The 22,112-nt window shown below is 47.2% G+C and overlaps 1 protein-coding gene and 1 long non-coding RNA gene across 2 annotated transcripts; one reads left to right on the top strand and one right to left on the bottom strand.

Moving 5' to 3' along the window:
• The first annotated feature begins 212 nt into the window (after nt 1-212).
• LOC139839309 (uncharacterized) lies at nt 213-968 on the top strand. The gene is made up of 3 exons (XR_011756905.1): nt 213-318; nt 402-573; nt 665-968. It is a non-coding gene; the product is annotated as an uncharacterized lncRNA (long non-coding RNA).
• Nucleotides 969-1,355: 387 nt separating this feature from the next.
• On the bottom strand, nt 1,356-20,653 carry LOC127296492 (MADS-box transcription factor 1). The gene is made up of 8 exons (XM_051326585.2): nt 20,123-20,653; nt 11,399-11,474; nt 3,197-3,258; nt 3,004-3,103; nt 2,437-2,478; nt 2,293-2,334; nt 1,946-2,088; nt 1,356-1,761 (listed from the first exon to the last, which is right to left on the bottom strand). Exons 1-8 carry the CDS (start codon nt 20,305-20,307, stop codon nt 1,674-1,676), a joined length of 738 nt encoding a protein of 245 aa, XP_051182545.1. The 5' UTR covers nt 20,308-20,653; the 3' UTR covers nt 1,356-1,673.
• Nucleotides 20,654-22,112: the final 1,459 nt, after the last annotated feature.

Raw genomic sequence — 22,112 nt, 5'->3', positions numbered from 1 at the left:
AGTTAGATTAAATTTTGTATTAATTTAAATTTTATATTAGTTAGCTTGTAAACAACCGACGCAAACACTCTCGCCAACACCGCTCTCCCTCTCGCGAACAACACTCGCCGACACCCCTCTCCATCTCGCGAACACTAGCCGACACCCCTCTCCATCTCGCGAACACTAGCCGACACCCCTCTCCCTCTCGCGAAAACCATCGACGCCAAGCCACTGGATTCTACTAGACATTCAACCTGATAAGGGAATAGTTGAAGTAAGAGACCCACTGAGTAGAGGCCTGGACGGGTTCCAGGACTTGCAGAAGTTGCTCCAAGTGTAATTTCCTTCATCGCCGCGCTTTATCTTTCGTGAGATATCAATTAATTATCCACTCATTCAATCATTCTTTTGCCTGGCAGGGCTTGGCAAGCTTTGAAGAATGTTCATAAGGACATTACCTTTACAAAGAAGCTAACATTTACTCCTGTAGCGTGCCCCCAGCAGCCACAAGGGACGAATCTATGTGGATACTACGTTTGCGAGTCCATTCGCATGTTAACCACTGAGAAGCAGAACAGAAATAAATTCGACGTAAGCAATAACATTCACAACTTTATTTATTATCATCAATATTTCGTTATCAAGACTGATATAGTCATACTCATCTCATTTTCGTATATAGGTCGACTTCATGCGGGACAGACTCCAACCAAAGGAACACGCACTAGGAATCGCGGAGGAAGTGGCGGGACTTTTGGTTAGAGAAGTAATAAACAACAAAGGCTTGTTTAGTCCAGATAGTTGTTCTACCTCCAAATAGACGGTCGTTAGTACCGTTTGTCGATCGTGAGCTCCATGTATATATGTAGGGAACCTACGAATATGTGTAAGGGGAATCGACTTCTGCTTCCAATATTTGTTTGATCGATCTATATATATATATATAATGAATGAATGTGTACAACTTCTAGTAGCGTACAAATATATGCAACTTTCATTTTCGAACGAAAAAAATGAAATAACAAAGTGTCGGTGGCGGGGGGAGGGGTGCTGCACCCCTCAAACCCTAAAGCAGAAGCGTTGTGCGCGCGCCACGTAGAAGGCCTTTTGTCGCGGGTGGTAATACCGCCCGCGACAAAAGGGCCTGTGCCCTGCGCGCCCCGCGGCTGCCACGTGGTGGACCTTATGTCGCGGGTCGTAAGTGACCCGGGATAAAAGGCCACCCTTTTATCGCGCCTTGCTTGTCGCGGCTGGCCGCCCGCGACAAAAGGCCCTAACCACCCGGATCAAAAGGCCTGTTTTCCACTAGTGACAGCGTTTTCCATCAAAGAAGCACAACAAATCATCAGCGTACCACGCAGCTTACACACGTATTTCGGTCCATAGTTACGGCACTTCATTACCACGCCTTCAGCAGTCAGCACACAAATACTACAAGTGTCACTCCAAGTCCAAACACAGCAGCTACGGGACGCCACGCTAGGACGCATGATGCCCATGTCCGTGGATCGACAGACGATACAATACCTGCGTACTCAACTCAAATCATTCATCACCTGTTCTTATTCTTCAGTGGAGTGCAAAGAGCTGTCACAATATAGACCAGTGACTGAATCTATCGTATACAGGACTCCAGATCCAGATTCGGCGTACAATATGTCGCACCATGTCCCTCTCGTCGTCTGAACCAGTCATATCCAACCTGTAGATGATCCAAGGTTAAGGCGCTGAGAAGCCATGTCTTCGTTGTTCAGCTGGTCCATGTAGGCAGGACGGTACCTTCACACAGGAAAACGAACTCGTTTGAACTTTCGACTGATTGGAAACTGGAATTCTGAATAAGTATAGATTGAACGCGAACTTGTCATGGGTGACTCACGTAATTATACTGCCGAAAAAAGAACATTTATTCCTAGGAGAAATCCGTCAGGTTTACCCTGATTGGCATGTAGAAAAAACATACCCAATCTGCATGGAGGAATCCTGTTCCGGTTGTCGGAGGAGTTCCGGATAAGGCTCAACGGCATGCCCACTAGAGCTACTTTTCCCTCCATCTTGCCACGACATATGGAGCGCATTCTCGCCGAGGTTGGTGGTGTCCTGCAACTGGTAGTGACAAAAAATACAGCGATGAGATATTTATTAGTTACATTGGACTCTTTTTTTTTCTCATAACTGATGGATTTTCTTATTCAGTGTTGTTTATAAACTACATCAAACAAAGGTGGGCGAACTGCTGCTCGCATAAAATGAAGATCCATAGTTTCATATGCAGATATAAAAACAAAGTTGTAAGCTCAGTGATACTACCTTCTTCCTCAGGTCTTTGTTCTGATCCCGCAATTCTTGCTCCTGCAGTGCATCATTTAGTCAGCCATCAAATAAACAGCATTAACGGATGGAGCAAGAAAAAAGCAGGGTGAAGATCATATGAAGTTCATGACCCATCATTACCTTAGTTTTCAGGTCAAATAGCTCATCGAGTAATACTTTATTCTGCAAACGAACATACAACTTCGTCATAATCAATACTACCTCCATCCCAAAGCTTAATGCCTATACTTTTTAGAATGTCAAACTATGTCAAGTTTGACCAAGTTTATATCAAAAAATATTAACATAAAAAGTACAAAATCAATATCATTAAATTGATAATGAAATATATTTTCATTTGATACCTACAAAATACCATATTTGTTCACAAATTCTTCTAAAAATTTGGTCAAACTTTAATTCGTTTGGCTTTTCAAAAAAAATAAGCCTTAAGCCTTGGGATGAAGGTAGTATAAACCACTGATTGAACTGTGATACATGCATATTTAAGCTAATGCTATTGAGCAATGTCTTGAAAGTTCATGTACGTACATCCGAACAACTATGGATACAGCAGCATTCTACACTAATAGAATTCAAAACTAATACGTATGCTTAAACTGAAGCAGTATCTGTATAACAGAAATAGATCTCAAGCTGGTGAACCTTAGCTTTATGTAACAAATATGAGACGTTCAACTTTTCTACCTTTCTTGACCTGATATTCTTGAGGGACACGTCTATTTGGTTCTCAATTTGGTCAAGCTCCTTCATGCTGAGTGGACCAAGCTCCTCACCGAGAATATTTCTACAATATTTGCGAACGAGGGCTGATAAGCTAGAGCAACGCTGCACTATACATACAGCAAAAGTGACTCTTCAGTCACAATCTGAAGATTACCGTTGTGAGCTTTGAAGGTATTCAACTCTGGTCTTCAGCTTCAAGTATTCCTGGTAGTTAATCTAGATCCAACAATAAAATAAGACACAGTACAAGTTAGTTGAAGTAAGATACTAACTTTCGATGGCCTCTGCTTCGGTCGACGCACACAACCTTCTATTAAAACCCAACAAAAATATTTATAGTTTACACATTACAGATCAGAAAGGGTCGATACAAAAATCAGCCATCGAAAGCAAACACAATTTCTTCTATCGCCAAACATCGTGTAATCTATTAGTATGCCGCCAGGTAGCCTGGTAGAAGATATCCTAAATAACCATCAGCAGCCAGTTGCGTTCAGAAACACCAACCTTTGAAGTCCTTCAGACATGTACCATGGATCACGTGCACATTACTTCATTGGTGTTTTTCGTTGACGACTTGATGTTGTGTATTGGTACTCATTGGTGTTTCTACGTTGATGACTTAGGCCTTCGGTTTGGTGGTAGTGCTAGCTCCAAAGCTCAAGGGTGAAAACACTTGGTTTGGTATTGTTAGCATTATATGCAATTAGATCACTGCAGAAAATAGACGGGGGAAATCATGGCAGGTTTCTCCGTGTTGGTGGGCGCCTCTGTTGTGCTGACCTCCCATGTCTCCAATCTCCTTGTTCACGACACTACCGTTAGGAGAATTCCTTCGCCTAGCTATGCATTGAGGATGATGGAGCGATGTCTACGGACGCTGCTAACCTCCTTTGAGGGCATCATCATGGTGGTGGCACCGACGAGTTCTGAGAGATGGCTCGCCGGATGAGACAGTGGTGACATGTGGCTTTGATTACCTCATTGGAGGCAATGTCTTGGAGCTTACATCCATTTTGGAAAGATGAAGACTCGGCGCGGCTACATCGCGCAACGTAGACTAGGGCAGGAAGGGTCACTTGTTTCAGGGAAACCCTAAATCTTGGTCTCTCAGATCGAATGATGGCGATGCTTGGCGCAGTTCTTTCTCATGGGGGCACTGGCACTGGATGGGTCGGGAGGTGGAGCGGCATGGCATCGATGGCGGTGTGTCTCAGTGGCATGGAGAAGGAGAGTCTCGGCATCAGACGTGTTTTAATGGAAGAGCGCATGGCGATGGCATTATTTGGCGTTGTGGTGGTGTCGACGGCAGGCCTAGCGAGGATTATGTGGATCTCTGGCATGAAGATGAGTCAACAATACGACAACAGTGGCGGTTTCTAGAGTGTGTGCATGCAGTGCGTGCTAAAAGTCAGGTGGGCCGGATGTGTGCTCCCAACTCGCCATAGACTGGCTCGGTGATGCCCCCATATATAGGTAGAGGGGTGTTGTTGTCACGACAGTACAATCAATGACAAGCTCCGCGATATCAACAGAAACATCATGACTATCACGGCACGCTGGTTCCGTCGCTCCTTCCACGGGTGCCGGACCATCCTCCTGTAATCTCTTATCTAACCTATTAGGTTGCTCCTAGTATAATTTAGCTACCCACGGGGTCTTTATATGATACACCCAGATTTCAAATGTTTTACTCCAACATCAAACTTAACCGTGTGAAGTCAGCCACACTTTGTTTCCTCGTAAAGGCATTGTTTCCAACCATGATCTTGCCTTCAGGAATTACATATATGCTAATAACTCTGACGTCTAGCAATGCCTTCTTGTAGGTGTTGTAATACAATACAAAACTCACAATCCACGTGTACTCAAAGTTCGGTGGTGAAGGTCCTCTTCGGCATAGATCTTGCGCATCTTCTCTCCGGGGCTCGTCTTCGGAATTGGAGGTGCCGGTCTCTTCTCGAGGAGCAATCTATTTGGCATAGGCCAACTTAAGCTTCGTGTTTCTGTAGCTTCTGTGGATATCCAGGGTGGCTGGGTGTGCTCCTCGCGGTGGCCTGTGGGTGGATGTGGGTGTGAGACCTTTTGTTGCAGGTTTTTACTTATTTTTTTCTTCCAAAAAGGGGTATTTTCTACTTAATTAATAAATGAGGCAAAGCTTTTGCTTCCATTTCAAAAATAAAAAGGCGGATAATGAATTTGAAGATGTATGTTGTGTGTCGACGTGTGCTTCACATGGCATTAAGCTTATTTTTCGAAATGGGAAGCATGACATGGCGTTTAGTTGTCATGTCCTTTGGCATTTTTCCATTTTTTTTGTAATATTTTGGTTGTGTTCAACCTGTGAAAGTGCATAGAGTCTCCATGTGTGGTTTTGGTAATTAATGATAATCTCTATGGACTAATGTTTGCATTGAGTCATAATTGTAGGAGTTGTCTATAGGCAATGCTTGGAACATATGGGGCTTCAAGGTTGCAATAAGAAGAACTAAAGTGAAAGTTCAAGATGATCCAACTCGAAGAGATCATATGCTTGAATCTTGCCTTTCATATGGTGATCATGGATATGTGAAGATGCGCCAAAAAAGAAGCTTTCCCATAGTGGAGTATGGGGGGGGGGGGGGGGGGCAATTAGCAAGACTTCATCAAGCAAGCACAATCAAGGAAGGCGTTCCATCTTGTTGCGGTCAAGATCGTCATCATCGAGCTCAAGTGGAATGCGCAAGGTTAAGGTTTGGTCTTGATAGAGTTTCTTTCTTACCGGTCTCATGGTTTAGTTAGGAGACCGGGTTGTAGGTTAGTTGCCGCACTATCAAGGAGCTCTCGATTGAGTAACTCGGTCGTATCATTTGAAGAGAGGTCAAACCTTTGCATCCTTGCATCATCTTTCTTGGTTGTTATTTGGATCTTATCCATATGGTGTTTTAGAGCTCGTGCTTATTCTCATTACAAGCTCTAGTTCATCGAAAACGGATTCCATATGAAATACTTGTTCGTTTTCGATATTGGAGTTTTTTCCTGCTTCTTTGTATTGAGAGGTTTCACCTCTGAATTCATGGAAAAATCTATCCCACATGTTATTAAGATTTTATCTCTTTGTGGGCTCGCTCTTGTCATTATATTTCCAACTAAATTGGTTTCACCTAAATCCGAGTTTTCTAACTCAAGTTGTTACAATTTCCTTATTGGAGGTGTTCCCGGTTTAGCTGTTATAGATAGGTTAAACATTTACCCATTTTATATTATTCTCCATGGTTGGACTACGATGGTTCTCTGCATGATATTGTAGATCTCTTTCTTGTGATTCTAACGAGCCCAAGTTTATCAAAATCGGAGTTCGTATGTGAAAGTGGCGATGTTTTTGGTGTGTGGTACGTTGCCGGCCGGACTGGTCCGGCCACCGGCCAGACTAATACTGCGAGCACAAAAATTGTGCCCGGAATGGTCCGGACTTGGTCGGACGAGTCCGGCCGGCCAGATTGGTCCGGCCAAGCCCGGAAGGTCCGGCTGGGGGGTGTTTTTGGGTGCCTTTTCAATGGTTAGATTCTATTTTGGAGGCCATATATAACCCCCTTCTTCCCTATTGAGTTGGTTGCTTCTCCTACTCTCTCTCTACTTCATTGTTGACCTTGAGAAGCTTCCTCTCCCTCTAATCCCTCCATGATTCTTGCTCATATTTGAGGAAAAGATAGAGGAGATCTAGATCTACATCTTGACCAAACAAACTCCTCTCTTTGTGAGGAAAATCCACTAGATCTATATATTGGAGAAATTTGGTGTTCCTCCTCCTATTTGTTCTTCCTCTCTTACTCTCCCAATAGCTTTTGTAGCTTTGTTAGAATTTGAGAGAGAAGGACTTGAACATCTTTGTGGTGTTCTATCCATTGCATTTGGTGCATCGGTTTGGCTTCTCCGCGGTGATAGTGGAGGTGAAAGTTCGTGAGATATTCACTTCGGGAGCCTGTTCCTCTTGGGTCTTTGGATCCTAGACGGCTTAGTGGTCTTTTGTGGTTTTTGTGGTGCTCTTGGGGACTCCAATTAAGTTGTGGAGATTTTTCAAGGATAAGGCATTTGTGGCGATTTATTGGGAGCCTCCAATTAAGTTGTGGAGATATCCCCAAGCTTTGTGCAGGTTCGGTGACCACCCTAAGGTTCCAGAGTGGATCGAGGACATCCCTTTTGGTGAAAATTCTCGAGGAGAATACGGTGGCCCTCGTGCATTTGGAGTAACTTGTCCTCCACACCGCTCCAACGGAGAGTAGCACTCGCAAGAGTGTGAACTTCGGGATACATCGTTGTCTCCGCGTCACTCCGGTTATTCCTATACCCGAGCTTTTTACGTATGCACTTTACTTTATGATAGCCTTCGTGTTTGAAGTTATATATCCTGCTATCACATAGTTGCTTGAACTGCTTAGCATAAGTCGTTGGTGCACATAGGTGAACCCTAGTTATATAGGTTTTGTGCTTGACAAATTGAACGCTAGTTTTATTCCGCATTTGTTAAGCCATATTCGTAAAAGTTTTAAACCGCCTATTCACCCCCCTCTAGGCGGTATCCGTGTCCTTTCAACCTGGAGGTCTCATTAGACTCTTGAGTCCATGCATGTTATTTTAAAGATTAAGTGTGTTTATGTGTATCTCCTGTAAATTTCTATAGGTAAAATTTCTCAAAAATTCCACTATCATGTGCGGCGGCCAGTGGTTGACTGCATCGCCCTGTGGCTATTTATGCATGCCTTGGACCATCAAAGTTTTACGGCAAATTTCTTCCGGGACTAGCACATTAGACAAATTTTGAAATCGGTATTTTCAAAAAATATAATTGAGTAAGCGGTTTAAGAGGACCCTTAAAAAGAGCCACCCAGTTTCCTCACGATCATCATACCAGCAACAAGATGTTAGATTAACATAGTCACAGATTCGCCCCTCCCTAGCAACACGAGAACCCTAGCCTCCACCGACTCTCCCCCTCCTCCCTTCCTACCGTGCCTCTCATCGTCGTTGGAGGGCGGCTACTGGCAAATGTGGCTCAACCCAGTGAAGGCGGCAGCGGGGAGCCCTCTCCCCTTGCTAGATGTGCGGTGCGGGACATGGCCGTCGGGAGCAAGGCTTGTTGTGGGAGACGGCCGCCATGGGTGGAGGTAGGTGGTAGGTGCTCATGGCGGAGTGTGTGGAGGTAGGATCTCGGCAGTGCGATCTCGTTGCTGGTGGTGCGGCGGTTCGGTTCCTGGTCCCTTGTCGTGCATGCACCGACCGACTTGTCCTGCCCTAGTGGATCTCTACCGTGGTTCCAAGGTCAATGTGCTTGCAGTTGTGGATGCCTGGGTTACCTGCTCCTCTACCATCTTGGCCTATGGGTGGCTAGCGAGGGATCGGTCGGCTAGTCATGCTGGGAGCCGACTGGTGGAGTGGGGGCTGCTCGATGGGTCTGAATAATGGCGGTTTGGCCCTACTGCTCTTTGTGCGCCATGTTGTCGATCTATTTGATGTCGACCTCCTCTATCTTGCCACCCATGGGTTCCAGTCTTCCAGCTGAAGATATTCGTAGTTTGGCGCATGATATTGACGGGGGTGCAGAAGATCATGATGGCGGTGATTGGATGTCTTGAAGTCATGGCCGGGAGGTGTATCTATTGTGCGAAGACTATGCAACACATGATCTTCATGTATGTTAGGTATTTAGTGACATGGAGCAACAGCCTTGGCAAGAGGGGATGGCAAGACATGAGGACTACATTTTTGGTGGTGCTTATCGAGTACCGAGTCGCGATTTCCATGGTGAAAATCAAGGTTTGATCTTTAATGGTTCTACCTAGAAGAAGGCATTGTTTTGTCCGCCTTGAAAACCCAAGACTTTCTCCAAGTAGAAATGAGTAGAAATGACCTTGCTAAAGAGTTAAATGCATGTCATTGTACCTATAAATGACCTTGCTAAAGAGTTAAATGCATGTCATTTCTACCCAATCAAACAAATTATTTATCTCATTGTATGCAGTTATTGTCATTTAAATCAGAATGTGGACTATCAATTAAAGAATGAAAGTCTACACTTTTCATTTAAAAAAACATATAACTGCATTATATATTTTTCGAGAAAACGCAAAGAACTCTTTGCGTTTCATTTCATTGAATAGATAGGGGGAACCAGTTTACAAGCCTTCTAGGAGGTGGATTACAGATTATAACCAGAAAAAGCCTAGTGTACATCCCAGGTTGTTGGCAACACCACGCCAAGCCCAGTGGCGCCCGCCTGTGTCCATTGCTTAGCCTCGCACTGGATGTCACGCACAAGGTCGGAGGCCGAGGGCCGCCCTCGCTCGAAGACGCATTCCAAACCATCCATGGCACTAGCAGTGCAGCAGACCCCAGTCCCTTACGCAACGGCTTCGGAGCTGCATGCTTAGCACTGTCCAGCTAGGTGAAGATTGATGCGTCCGCGTCCTCCGGAGGCTGGCATGGGATGCACAGCCAGGCCAAAACCTCATGCCATATTTGCTTGGTGAAAGAACACTCGTGAGCAGGTGGCGCATAGTCTCTGGTTCTTGGTCGCACATTAGGCATCTAGCATGGTGTTGCAGGCCTCTGTTCGCCAAGCGATCCGCCGTCCAAGATTTTGGTAGGCAAGCCAATGGAAGAATTTGACCCGGGGAGGCGCCCATGCTTTCCAAGTGTGCTTCTAGGCAGGGCATGGCATGGAGCCCTGGAACGTGGCGAGGTAGGCGGAGCAGGCCGTATAGGTGCTGTTGGGCGTCCACTTCCAGACTAGCTGGTCCTGGGCTTCGGAGAGCACGACGGCGTGGACCATGCGCCAGAGCGTAAGGTACTGGCCGATCTCATGTAAGCCAACGACACCGTGAATGTCACGCACCCAATTGTGGTTGAGCATGCCGTCCACCACCGTCCTTCCTTTTCTTCTTTGTTTTGGGATACACGCCTAGAGCAGTGGCGTGATTTTGCTGATGGAGCGGACGCCAAGCCATCTATCCTCCCAAAACAGGGCGCTGAGCCCATTCCCTACCAACATGGTGGTGGAGGCGAAAAACAGGGAACGCTCGGCTGCAGTGAACTGCAGGTCGAGGCCGTGCCATGCGTGTCGGTTGTTCGTGCGGCTGAGCCACAACCAGCGCAAGCGTAGCGCCAGGCTCATGCGCTCTAGGTCGTGCACACTGAGGCCGCCGAGGCTGAGTGGCCGCGCCACACGCTGCCAGTTAACGTGGCAGTGGCCGCCATTGGCCGCCGCACGTCCTGCCCATAAGAAACTCCTATGTATCTTCGTGATCAGTTTGATGGTTCGCTTGTCTAGCGCGATGACCAGCAGCTGGTGAATGGGGATCGCTCCAAGCACCGATTTCACCATGACTAGGCATCCAACTCGGTCCATGAGCCCTGATTTCCATGTTGGCAGTTTGGCTGCAACCCTGTCGATGACTGGCTGCAGCTGAGCTGCAGTGGCCTTCCTTACAGTAAGCGGTATACCCAGGTATGTGATTGGCAGGTCGACAAGTGGGCAGCCCGGGTTAGCGGTGGCGGTGATCACCTCCTCCGGCGCGCATGGGATGAGGGTGGCCGTGCTCTTTCCGTAGTTAACGCAGAGACCGGAAGCCCTTCCGAACAGCTCGAGCATCTCTTTGACAGCCTTTACTTCCTCGGTTGTGGCGTGGCAAAAGAGGATGACATCGTCGGCATAGATAGAGATCGTGGGTATCAAACAGCGAGGGTGAAGTTCCCGCAGCACCCCGAGCTCTATCGCGCGCCGGAATAGCACTCCAAGCGTGTCGACAGCGAGGACGAACAGCTGCGGCGAGAGGGGATCGCCTTGGCGCAGCCCGCGCCGGTGCCATATTGGTGGGCCTGGGTCGCCATTGATCAGCACTCGTGTGCTTGCCGTGGAGAGCAGGATAGACAGCCAGTCGAGGAAGCGGCTCCCAAAGCCATAGCGTCGTAGAGCTTCGAAGAGGAAGGGCCATGCAATGGAATCGAACGCACACGCTAGGTCGAGCTTGACGAGGATGCGTGGCGCGCCCAGCTGGTGCAGGAGTCTCGCAGATTGTCGGACCAGCACGAAGTTGACGTGCAGGCTCCGGCCACTAATGAACGCGTTCTGAACCGGGCTGACCATGGCGTCGAGCTTCGGTGCTAGCCTTAAGGACAGAACCTTGGCGAAGAGCTTGGCCATTAGGTGGATTAGGCTTAGCGGCCGGAATTCACGTAGGCTGGCCGCCTCGGCATGCTTGGGCAGTAGCGTGAGGAACGCCTGATTGAGTTTGGCGAATCCGCGCCCTCGGAGCTGGTACAGCTGCCGGAACATGTCACCCATTATATTCATGAGCTATTAAGAACTTTGTATGCTTACTTCATTTTCTGTCGTCGGCGTTGCTTCCTGCGAATTGTAGTTGCAGGTGCGGTATCTCTCAAGTGTTTTGTACATGCTGTTAATTCATGAAACCAAAGGAGTCAGTTCACATTGTTTGATATGGAAACAGGTACAAAAATGAAGGCAATATGTTAGGTTTTTTTTTCGAACCATGCAGGAGAACTGCATGTATAAATATTAAGAAGGGAGAAAATTGCCCAAAAAGGGCAAAGAGTACAAATGAAAGCAGAATATAGGTTTGTCAAACTCAACCTGACCAAAAAGAGAAAAAATGAAAACACACACAACAGCCGTGGCAGCAATATGTCAGGTTGTTGTAACAACCTAAAGTACAAATAGGTGAAATCTCGAAGGCAGAGGTCCCAAATGTCGTTTTTTATTAAACCTCCTACAGTCCAAATACAACAAAGAAAATACTCGTACACATTTAGTGACATGCATGAGTCTGATGGAATCGCAGGGATCTAGAACTCCAGAGATGTCTAGTGCAGGTACAAACTAATCACGTTTCTAAGTTGCAAACATATACTTGAGATTGATTAAAAATTTGTACATTTAGATGTTCTAACATGTACACATATACTAACATTGTGAGGCAGTCAATTATCGGTTGACAATCGGGAGTATTATTTTAGTGTTTTTATGGTTTTGTAGTTTGACGACATAGAGTTTAAAATTCTAAATGTGTTTCAAAGTATTATTTACTTAGTAAATTGTGTTATATCTTTAAATACCTTTCCTCAAATACCCATCCAATCTTAACACACATGATATAGTGTGGAGACTGCACCCCCTCTCCGCCCTCGGCCACACACATCTCCCCTAGGTGTTATGTCAAAGTGGGACCTCTCTCTATTGTAATTACTAACAATTTAGGTGTTCAATCAAGTTGATTTGTGATTGATAGAATGCGCCTAAGGCTTTGAACTTTGCCAATAGCACTTGGACTAGTGTGCAGCCCACATGTGTTGACATTGAGTGTAAATCATGTCTACGCTAGTATGACCAACTATACTAGGTCATGTTGATTCAAGTTTAAGGATTTTAGTTCAATATATCATAATTAAATCAGACCTTCATTTTTTAGATTTGTTGGCTATGGATGACGACTAAGGGTGGAAAAGGAACATACATGTTCCAACCATCCATCCGACCAAAATCATACAAAGTTGATTCCAAGTCTGAAATTTACAATATAGGATGAATGATATTCTGCTGTATGACCATTAGGTTTTTAAGGATTACGTTTGTACACTTAATATATGATATCTAAGACATACGGGCAAGGCGTTTCTGGTCCCGAGCTCATCTGAGCTCGTTTTCTGGACCATACGTTTCGGCTGGGACATGTGCCACCTAGGTAGGCCCCGCAGAAATCATACGAATACGTGTGTGCTACAGGGTGATAAGGCGGAGCGCCGCGCCGTACTAGGGGAAGAGCAGAATTGAAAGTACTGTTGCAGGCTCTGGCCGTGGCGCTGAGGGAGGAGACAGCTTTCACTGCGAGGAGGACTCGCGCCGGGGCGGTGAGCTGCTGGGGCGGGTCGACGAACACGAGGGAGGGAGCGGCAGGGGAGGGGATGAAGCCCACGTCGAGGGGAGCAACTAATTCAGCGGCGTCCGCCTCCACAGCGAGGCCGCAAGGAGCTCCGCCCGCCGCGGGAACGTCTCTATCCGGGAGCGCCTCGAGGAGCTCTGCCCGCCGCGGGAGCGTCGATATCCGGTAGCGCTGCGAGGAGCTCCGCCCGGCGCGGGAGCGTCGCGATGCGCGGGCTTGAACTGTTGTTTTTGGTGGAGCCAGCGGGGGAGTAAAGAGGAGGAGGGCGTGGTACTCATCGGCGAGGAACATCTGGCGGCGGATGTCTTGACTGTTGTGAAACGTGGATGGAAGCTACTCGCGAATGGATACGGGAGTGAGGGTCGGAGATTGAAATGAATATGTCTGCAGACGTGGGCCACGAAGCTGCAGGCTCTTACACAAATGAATGGTCCAGAAAAAGGGAGCATTTGTGCCCGGGTTCAGATATGCTTTTCCGAAGACATATGCTATATATACTGCTAAGTCAGTCGTATCCTAGTACGTCCACCCCTCATGCATGACTTTCCGGAGACGATTCTACTAGTTGATGCATTCATATCTTAAGTTATAGTTATTATGCTTACTTAACCTCAAAACTTTGTTTCGGTAGGGTTACTTCGTTTTTTCTTTGAATCTAGATAGCGCAATATCAGGCCATATACGGCCAAAAATTTGTGCCCGTGTAGGTCTGTATTTGGCCCACTCTGTGCTACACTCATATTTGTGACAGGCGTCATCTGTATTTATATTCGCACTAGCATTACTCTTGTCCGACTCTAAGAAAAAAAATTGAAGTTCAGGATGCGGAACAAGCAACAACCATCCGCATATGCTTTATTTCACCCCTAACGATGATCTGGGTCCTGTCAAAAAAAAGACGATGATCTGGATGGTGCTCCTTTTTTTTGCGGGGCAAACGGGATTGTATTAATTAGTAACAGTGTGATTACAATCCCGAAGGATACGACTCATAAGAGACTCTGGAGCCGCATCTAACCAAACTTCAGTCCTATTTTGAAACATACCAAATCTAGCTAACTCATGACTTGCACTATTCTGCCCGCGAGGAATTTTATTAAACGCTATAATACGCTCAGACTTGATTAGCAGCCTTAGGTCCTCCATCAGATGACTCAAAGTAGACGCATCCCTCGCCGCAGACTTTGCCATCAAAGATAGCTCCAGATTATCAGTCTCCACGATGATATCATTCGTGCAGCCATCAAGGGCCAAGCGGACGCCCTCCAAACATGCTTGTAGCTCAGACTCAAGTGCCGAGGAACAAAACTTCAAAGATCTGCAGGCCGAGAATATAAGAGCCATCATCGCGTCTCAGGATCATTCCAGCTCCAGCAGAGCCAGTCTGTGCAATGTAAGCACCATCTATATTAAGCTTGACCGTACCATTCGGAGGCCTGGACCAAGCCACTGCAGTCGATGGTTGTTGCTGTCGCTTAGCTTCCACTGGAAAAGACGAAGATCTGGATGGTGCTCCTTGATAGAGGTGCTCTGGATATATTCACTTGCTCAACCCCCCCCCCCCCCCCCCCCCGGTGATACGCAAAATATTTGTTTTTCGATAAAGATACGCATAATATGTATATATGAGTTCAACGCTACAAGTTCCCAACTCCAATACTCGTATATCCTATCCGCACTAGTTACAACACAAATCCAAACGTAACCTGACTCCTACACTATATTCAGCGCACACCGAGATCCAAGCAGGGTGGACCCCAAAGAAGATATACTTCCGTAGCCAAGGTTATGATCCTAATAAGCTTTATAGCCGAACTAAGGGAGAAAATATCTAGTGGAAACCAAGTTGCTATATAAATCAGTGATAGCCATGTTTCAGAGTTTCTATAAATTATTTGAAATTTCAACCTCAAACTTAAAATCATTTGGGACATAGGAAAAATCAAACTTTTGCATCCAAATTGGGCCTCGAGCTTTTTTAATTACCAATCAAGGTTTGTTCCTAATGTGATACTTCTTTTGTTAAGCCCACGCGCGGCTGCGCTGAGCTGCCCCTCTTCTCTCATCGCCGCCATCGGAGGAGTCATCAGGCAAAGACTGTTCGGTGGGGCGCTTGCGGGACTCCAAGCTCGCGGTGCTCCTAGCTAGGGATGGGGGGAGGTGTGCGGTTTCCTGGGTGCATCACGGCTAGCCCATGACATAAGTTGGACGGACAACGGCGCGGCTTTGCGGTCTCGATCTGGGTCCATGAAGGATCCGGTGGACTGCGGCGACTGCGATTGTTTTGAGCATCACATCGGTATTGGGGGCCAGCGTGTGACTGTGCCGCTGCCTGCAGCGCATGGATGTCGGAACAACAGCCCTACGCATTGCAGCGCCCTCCTTCTCCTCTGCCGGAGGTGGTCAGCTGTTTGACAGTTTGTTGTGGAGGATCTTGGGTCCCAACACCGGCGTTGTGATCAGTGCAAGTGTCGATGGAGGCTGGCTGTGACTGTGGTCTTTGGTTTTGATGCGGTGGCGGCTGCACGGGTTTTCTCTGATCACTTTGGTTGCTACATCACTGGAAACGGCCATATTTGGACGTTGAAATTTTCTTCGCAGCGACACAGAGCCTAGGCGTAGCGGCACAAGGGATGTTGGGCCCGACTACCCAGTTTAGGCTACTTTGACAACATCTATCGTGATCCCTTCACCGCGGTCGTTGACTGAGCTTTGAAGGGTGTTTGTTGGACTTTGGCTTGATGTGGCGCTTTGGAGGGAGTTCTGTAGCCATGGGAGGCGGTTCTCTATTATCACGCCGAGCTAGGTGGTAGGTTTTTGGCCCCAACGTCTAGTTCCATTCGTGGCCTCAGGTCGGCGAGCTCAAAGGGAGGATGGTGTGTGTGGGGGGGAGGGGGGTTGGCATTGGTGGTCCGGGCGATCATCGAGGGGCGGGTGCGTGGTTTGCTACTCATCACCGAGCCAAAGTCTTGTCTTGAGAACAGTCCGAGACCAACGATGGTGGCGTTCTTAGGCAATGTTTCCTTATTGAAGTATTTGTTCTGGCGATGTTCTTGCTCCCCCAACAGTAATGGGCAAACACTAGATCACGCGTGGATGGGGGGAGGCGACGCTCGTGCTTCATTTTCCTCATGAGTCTTTCATTGGATATTTTTCCTTCTGGAGGGACCATTGGAGTGAGTTGGTGGTTGGCGGCGGCGCTACTAGGCAGCCTCAGTGTGGTCAATAGGCGGACGTGACTCTATGTTTTGGTGAGCTCTACGTGAAAACCATGTATCGGTCTCATATGGTGTTGGTGTTGGCGGTGCTCTTGGTCGTTGCTCCCCTTCTCGATTACATCACTTTGGAGACCTTTGCATCGATGCTTTGATTGTTTATCTAGTTGCCGTAGTTCGATTTTTAATCTCTGGTTAGGCGGTGGGTGACCCTGGGCCAATGTTGGTGTTGGAGTGGCGGGCCTCCAAATTTTCACCTCCGTTGTGTTGCATTAAGGTGTTTGGGTGCACTTTGTTATCTCTTTATATGTTATTATTAATTTTAGAGAAGTTGTTCTTTTGCATATTCTTGTTGTATGGATGTTGCATGTTCCTCCAATATTGCATGTGTTCCTTTTTCTGATAAAGAAATATATTAATATCGTGAAGATACCAATTTCACCCAGCTCTCTGCACCAATAAAATGTCCAAAGACATCACAAATGGGCACAACCAAGAAAAATAAAAAAAGGTGATAAAAAGAAAACAAATACAAGTCGTGGTGATGAAGCACTCGCAATAGTAGCATCTAACTACCACCAAACACAACACCGCGAACGAGATTCACAAAAAGCATTGCCTCCAAGAAGGAAACAATGCACAAGTGTTGTCGTCGCCCAATCGAAGATCTTGGGTTTTCACCCTGCAGAACATCCGAGTTTCCAAAACAATACCTTCAGCAAGGCCATTGCGAGGTAAAACCAACAAAGGCCAGACCTTGGGTTTTCACAATGGCAATTGTGGCTCGGTACTCGAGGATCACCACCAAGAATGCACTCCACCTATGCTGCCACCCCCGCTTGCCAAGGCTACTAAAAGTTTCCAAACACTGACACATAGGGAGAACATGTGTCGCATTGTCTTCATCGCTACCAGTACCCTCTCCACTATTACCAACCACCGATCGTAGCCAACATAACTTTCTCCACATCCACCAGTTTCATGAAAATTTATATTGAGACATGTCCCATGGCACCGACAAGAAGGCGGAACTTCGTGCCTCCTCCAAATGAGGCCACTCTGGCTACATCGATTCCGCTCTAGATATCAAGTAGGGCCCTGCGCCAAACTGCGGAAATCTTTGAGAGGAAGACCAGAACTCATGGGCGGCCAAATCGAGGAGGCCGACATGAAGAAGATAGAGGTCTTTGTGCTCGAAGAACAGCAGAGCCAAACCACCTTTATTCCGCAAGACAAAACCGTCAAACCAGACCTATAGGACACTAGATCGGTGCAGCACTGTTGTTTTGAACTACACCAAGCAGAGTTAGAGAACTTGCCAGCACCAACCCCAAACCGGCAAGCCAAACGGTCACGCCTGGCCGGATCCGTGGCTACCAGCCCTACTCCATCATCTGCCTCCCTACCAAGCACCTAGAGCTGCTCATCTGAGTAGTATTATAGGAGATTAGAGGTCGCCACCCATCTTGGAGATCCAACACGGAGGCACGCCTTGAAGATCTCCATCACGGGCGCCACCAAGCAGTAGGGAGCAACCTCCGCTAGAGGATCCCCAGAAGCCGCTGCCAAGAACAGGTCCGGGGCTGGCGCCCAGGCTCCGCCTCACCCAAAGCTATGGCCGGAGGTCCCCCTCCCCTTCGAGGAACGGGGCTACCGCCACCATGGCTGAGGACGGGGGCAACGGCGAAAGGGGAGCGGAGGAAGGGCGCTACGGCGGTGCTAGGGCTGGTTGCCCCCAGGTCGCCACAAATGGTAATCAACGGGGGATCACCTTCGCACGTGTTCCTTTGGTGCTTACCAACAACAAACTGCTCAATAGGGATAGTATAATAAATTAAAGGCATGATGTATTTGATTTATAGTGCTTGTGCTATGTTGAATCTGAATCTCGTATGCACTTTTCTTTTAGTGTGCAATAGCTAAAGAGTTGTGGAGGAATTTATCTCCCTTATCTCGGATGCATGAGAAAGTTAATTGGTTGTTTGTCTTTTAGCTTACGGATCTGTGAAAATACTCATAAAATTCCTAATATTGTCCAGACAGGTGCCTTATGGTCATTGTGGAAACTTGGGAAGGATTTGTGTTTTAACAGATCTTGTTGATTTGGTATTCATGAGACCTTTCAGAAGGTAGCCTACCCTTAATCGGTAGGTGATCTTATGCCCAAAAGGAGATATAGGAAGCCTAAACGTTGTGTGTGAAGCCTAATCGTTTCCAACATTTTTCTTTGTGATTTTTTGGCATGTTACGCCTCAAAGCGTGTCCAAATCATTTTTTGTCTGCATTTTTTAATGAATTGGCAGCGATCGAAAACAGTGATTTTCTTCTTTTTTCACTTATAAGGGAACAAAGTAATCCCAACAAACATTTTCTTGCTTGAATGCACTATGCATCCATCAATTCAACCAGTTTAGGCACATGCATGGGTGTTACTATAAGATAAACACTACTCTGTCAAAAAAAAAAAAACTACTCCTATCGGTATATTGCATGCAAGCTGGATTGCTCTTTGTTGACATGATGTGCGATATGAAAGTTCACTTGTCATATCTGACGCCTCGGCAGTCAGAGCACGCAACACCGAGTAGTTCTACACGTACGGGGCCCAATATGAAGATAGGTGAACTTCCGGGGATCGAGCTGCTGCAGTAATTCAATGGAACAGTAACTAATGGAACAGTAGAATGGATCTCTTAGATCTCTCACCACATCCTAGACTAAGGCAAGCTCTAGAACATGGCTGCGCGAATTTAACCCCTACGTAGGTTTAATGGATTACTCATTTTGGATGAGTCGTACAGAAGAGACCTTGGATCTGATATATATATATATGGATAAATACTTCCTACCCCTGGGTGTAGTTACACCCATATCTAATATACTACCATACGGAAGTATATACGATACTTTATCGATTTGAGTATGTTCGTATACTATATCTAAGATACTCTAAACAAAGTTTGGTGAAAAAAATGGAAGTGAACCCATAGTTTGCACTATATATCCGAAATACATGCATATGTATACGTAAAAAATGAGTCTACGTAAAAAAATGTACATACTACCTACAAAGTAGTATATATACTTCCAAAATAGTTTTGTATACTTGATACTACATGTACATACTATCCGGTATGATAGATACTCTCTAGATTATGAGAAACACACGTGGGTGTAACTACACCCGGGTGTAGTATAAATATGTCCTATATAGGAATATAAATATATATGGGAAGAGAAAGAGATCTTTCATACAGCAAGGGCCAGTGAAGCGGATTTACTACAGATGTACTGTGTGGAATAAGCAGCAAGGAGATTGATGGCTCTTTGTTCTTTGCCTGTGATGGCTTTGCCTTAGGCATCCGAGAAAAAAATAGTGAAGTGTATATGGACAGCATAAGATCGAGTATCTGGTCTAGCTCAAGAAATCTAACTCAGAATCATTGTGGTAAACAGATCAATCGAACTCATAAGTCATAACACTACCGGCCGGGTTTAGTTGACCTTTCCACAGCTTTAATAATCATTAATCAAAACAACTTTTGTTTAACAAATAGCCCTCGTCGTCACTTCGATCTCTTGGATAATAAAGGAGGGTCTTTTCTCATGTTACTTTTTTGATTGAAGGCAAGAATTATTTGGCCAGATTCATATCACACCGTGGAGAAAAAAATTAGACCAGAAAGGACAGAAATACCGATGAACATACTGGGACCAAACCAAGCAAAGACTAGAAAGTAGCGAGAGAGAAGCTGCGGGTCCAAAACCCCAGCCAAAATCGATTTACCCATGAAACCTGCCCAGATCTCGCGAAAGAAAAGAAGCAAATGGAGGGAGAGGCCTTCAATTAATTAGCCAAAACACTTGGATGGGTGCTCAGTTGAGTCATGGGTGTGGTGTTGCCGGCCGGAGATGATACTTAGTACTTACCACGATGAGCTGGAGAACTCGAAGAGGCGGCCGCGGCCGGAGAAGATGATGAGAGCCACCTCTGCGTCACAGAGCAGCGAGAGCTCGTACGCCTTCTTGAGCAACCCGTTCCGGCGCTTGGCGAATGTCACCTGCCGACTGATCTTGTTCTCGATCCGCCTCATCTCCACCTTCCCACGACCCATCTTCTTCCTTCTTTCCTTCCCCGCCTCTCTCTCCTCTCCTTTCTTCTCCCTGTGCTTACTCTTTTTGCAGGCAGGAGAAGAATGTCTGATCGTATGTTTTGTGGGTGCCGTAAGTCTCTCTCGCTCTCTCTGGAAATGCCTCTCTCTCTCTCAGCTGTCAATCCTCAATCACCATTGATCACTGCTCGGCCACCCGTTTTCTCTCTCTCTCCTCTGGTACTGTAGCTTTAGGGCTTGTAGGGGAGAGGTTGCGTGGATCGGTTGATGACTTGATGTGAGGTTAGTTCGTACCACCGGATGCCCCCCACCCGGATCGACCTCCACAGCAAGAAAAGCAGAAACGTCAGGCAGCTGAGCTCAGCTGGGTCTGGGAGATGGTCAGATGGATAGTTCGATCGATCGAGGCGCGGCAGAGGACGGTTGGCACGTGTCGACCAGCGTGTGGAGGAACAGGGCCGACGTTCATTATGACATCCCTGCTATCTACCCTTCTAGGGCTTCGTAGGACTTCACTCGTAGGACTTCCCTTTCGTCCAGTCTGCTCTCTGAACTATCTTTAATTTTCCCTCACTCGGCCGCTCTTTCCTGCAATCGGTCAGTGCCTCTTTTGATTGTTTTTATCCTAGAAAATAAAAGGAAATGTCCGGTCAAAGTTTAAAGCTACTGCCGGTCTCCTGTCAGGTTTCCCGCATCTTGTCCTTGGGTTGGGAAATGATAGACGGTGATCAATAATAGGCCGTAGCACATATGACTAACGAGAGTATCTCCAGTCGCGTCTCCAAAGTGTCCGCTAAATCGCGTCGGATCGAGCGTTTGGGTGATGTTTTTTCTTCGTGTCGCGTTTGGAGGACGTCGCTTCCCAGTCACGTCCCCCAGACAGAAATTTAGATTTTTTAAATTTAATCAAAAATAGTTGAATTTATTCAAAATTGTTATATATTACATTGATTTGAAGAAAATTCGATGAAATTTAAACCTAAACCCTAATATATTAGTACTTGCGGTGCCCAGAGGGGTGGTAGTACTGGTGGAAGTTGTACATGCCGTCATCGACGACGTCCTGCTTGTCGCGCTCGTCGGGCTCATCCTTCACCGCACCGCTGGCCCAGCTTCACCGTCGTTGGTGAGGTCGACTAGTGCCATCCCAGCGTCGCAGATGGATATGGCGGTCGCCGCGTCGATGTTGCCCCTCCAAGCATCCTTGTCGTTCAAGGACGCCATGAACGTCGCGTGCAACTCTGGGCAGTCTTTGCGGTCGTCGATGCTGGTGATGAGGCGCTACCGCCGCTCGTACTCCACCATTTGCGCGTCCTTCGTGGCTTCCTCGTCGTCCTGCTCCTCCTTCACCTCCGGCTTCGAAACGAAGAGGGCCTCATCGGCGCGCCTCTGCTGCTGTCGCGCTGGTTCACGGATGGTGATGTTGCTGTTGCCGCGCCTCCGAATTGCGGGCGGCCTCGCCTACTCGGGCTCCTCCTTCAACTCGCGCTTCGGCACGCTGAACGGCGCGGCGCGGTGTGAGGAAGGCGCCGACCGCGCCGGCCCCGAGGAAGAAGAGTTCGAGGAGGACGAGTACATCCTCCTCGGCTGCCAGTGCGCTGAAAACCCGAGTAGATGGCGGCGGAGAAGGTGGCATCTCTAACCGTGGGGTGTTGTTGTGGATGCCGTTGACGAAGGCCGAGAGGGTGCGCCCGAGATTGCTCCAGAAAAGGACGCGCCCCTCCTTGTTCCACGTGTTCCTTCGGCCGACGAGGCCGTCAGTGCTATTCCTGCCGGTGTCGTACTGCGCCTAGAAGAAATCCTCCCAC

The sequence above is a fragment of the Lolium perenne genome, chromosome 4 (genome assembly GCF_019359855.2).
Source record: "Lolium perenne isolate Kyuss_39 chromosome 4, Kyuss_2.0, whole genome shotgun sequence".
In the NCBI taxonomy this organism is placed as follows: Eukaryota; Viridiplantae; Streptophyta; class Magnoliopsida; order Poales; family Poaceae; genus Lolium; species Lolium perenne.
Note: the sequence above shows the minus strand (reverse complement) of the source record. Positions and strands in the feature narration are given on the sequence as shown.